Below are 1,876 nucleotides of genomic sequence, written 5' to 3' on the forward strand. Positions count from 1 at the left end.
GATGACATTTTAGTGAAGTGATGACATTTTAGTAAAGTGATGACATTCTAGTAAAGTGAGGACAGATTGTCAATTAGTCTCTACACAAGAATAGAAGTAAAAACGTGTCAGTGAGTGAGTGAGTGAGTGAGTGACTTTCTCACCTGTAGATGAACACAGTCACGGTAACAATGATTACAAAGATGAAGCAGATCACTATGGCAACCATCTGATGCATTGTAACTGTACCTGGAGAGGATGGACGGACATCAGAAAGGTTTTTAGTTTACAGTATGACCCTCAAAAAATATAGTCATAAACAAATCCAACATACTTTTCTAGAAAATAATATTCCCACAATCCAAAATACTGGTCTTATATTCATAGTGACATGAATTAGAAAAAAGGAGGACGAGTGAAAGTCTCACATCCAGAGCAAAGAAGCTGATCTGAAGTCAGCTGATCCTTCTCTTTCTCTTTCCAGCTTGTCTGGTGGTTTTGTCTTTTATTATCTTTGAGCTCTTCTCACCAACATCACTGATCTCAGTAGAACCAGTGATGTTCTGGTTTCAGAGTTCTCCTCTCCTGGACCCTGAACCTCTCATGACAGTTGGTGATGTTCCCTGTCAGGATGCTTTCTGTTGCTCCTCTGGAAAAGTTAACAAGAACTTGTCACAGGACTCTAAACTTCTTAAGTTTCCTAAAGAAATACAGCTGTTCATGAGCTTCATTCACCAGGATGAAGACGAGTGATTCGATAATCGATTGAAATGAGGTTTCGTTTTGAACATTCAATGACAAAAGGATACTTGTATTTGTCCAAAGGAGACGACTCAGTGACCGGCTGAGACTTCATGAGCACAGCTGGAGAAACAATCTTCCAAACATTGTACTTCCCCACGAGTCATGTAGACCACGAACGCGTCGTTGACAGAGAAAATAGTTTGTTGACTGCAGAAGATTTAGAGCCCCCCCCCTGTTTGGTGATTTCAGTCGTGGTTGTTTTGCTCCACTTCAAAGTCCACATGGCTGTTTACGGAGAAGACGTGGACTTCATGGTGCATTCAGGGGAACTTCGTGAACTCTGAGAACCTCAAGCTGTTGTAAAGTTCCTCCTGCCATCTTCTTTTTGTTGTTCAACAGTTTTTTTCCAGTTTACTGGTAAAATAATTTGTTATTAAATATTTAATGAATCATTTAAATTTGACCGTATATTGTGGTTCATAGAAAAAGAAGAATTTAAGCATATTTTTGTCATAAAACAACGATCTGTTGATCTGAACCCCCAGTGAGGAAGGGGTCCAGTTGTTTGTTCCTCCTCCTCAGCTCCATTGATGTAGACAGTGAGTGTGTGTGTGTGTGTGTGTTCGTACGTGCGAGGCAGGCTGGTTGGTCGTTCTTGAAGCCACACTCTGGGACATCTGGCGGTGGAGAGCCATCTGGCCACTGGAAGCTCCGCCCACCCTGCATGATCAGCTGTTTCATGCTGCTGTTGTACACACACACCACCTGCGCACACACACACACACACACAAGTAACATATAAGCTCTAGTTTATCAGGTGTGTGATGACATCATGGCAATGACATCATGATTGAGGTGTTTTACCTGGAACTCTCCAGACTCGATGTTGATCGTGTCCCAAACAGCAAAGTCCATCTGTCTGTCCCCGAACTCGTCCATCTCCACCGGACCCATCACTCCTACAGACACACAACACCATACATCAGACCATCACTACTACAGACACACAACACTTTCATACATCAGACCATCACTACCACAGACACACAACACCTTCATACATCAGACCATCACTACTACAGACACACAACACCTTCATACATCAGACCATCACTACTACAGACACACAACACTTTCATACATCAGACCATCA

General features: G+C 42.4%; 1 protein-coding gene across 2 annotated transcripts; it reads right to left on the reverse strand.

The window, feature by feature from the left end:
• Positions 1 to 7: 7 nt before the first annotated feature.
• LOC116379357 (atrial natriuretic peptide receptor 1-like) lies at positions 8 to 1,682 on the reverse strand. 2 transcript variants are annotated; one of them, XM_031841309.1, is made up of 3 exons: positions 1,588 to 1,682; positions 1,353 to 1,488; positions 8 to 228 (listed from the first exon to the last, which is right to left on the reverse strand). In XM_031841309.1, the coding sequence occupies exons 1-3, from the start codon at positions 1,675 to 1,677 to the stop codon at positions 140 to 142; spliced, it is 315 nt and encodes a 104-aa protein (XP_031697169.1). In that variant the 5' UTR covers positions 1,678 to 1,682; the 3' UTR covers positions 8 to 139. The 2 variants fall into 2 exon arrangements, with proteins under 2 accessions (XP_031697169.1, XP_031697168.1); XM_031841308.1 differs by having other exon boundaries at positions 8 to 1,488.
• Between the last annotated feature and the right edge of the window lie 194 nt (positions 1,683 to 1,876).

Source organism: Anarrhichthys ocellatus, unplaced genomic scaffold (assembly GCF_004355925.1).
Source record: "Anarrhichthys ocellatus isolate YVR2014 unplaced genomic scaffold, GSC_Weel_1.0 scaffold4181, whole genome shotgun sequence".
Taxonomy (NCBI): Eukaryota; Metazoa; Chordata; class Actinopteri; order Perciformes; family Anarhichadidae; genus Anarrhichthys; species Anarrhichthys ocellatus.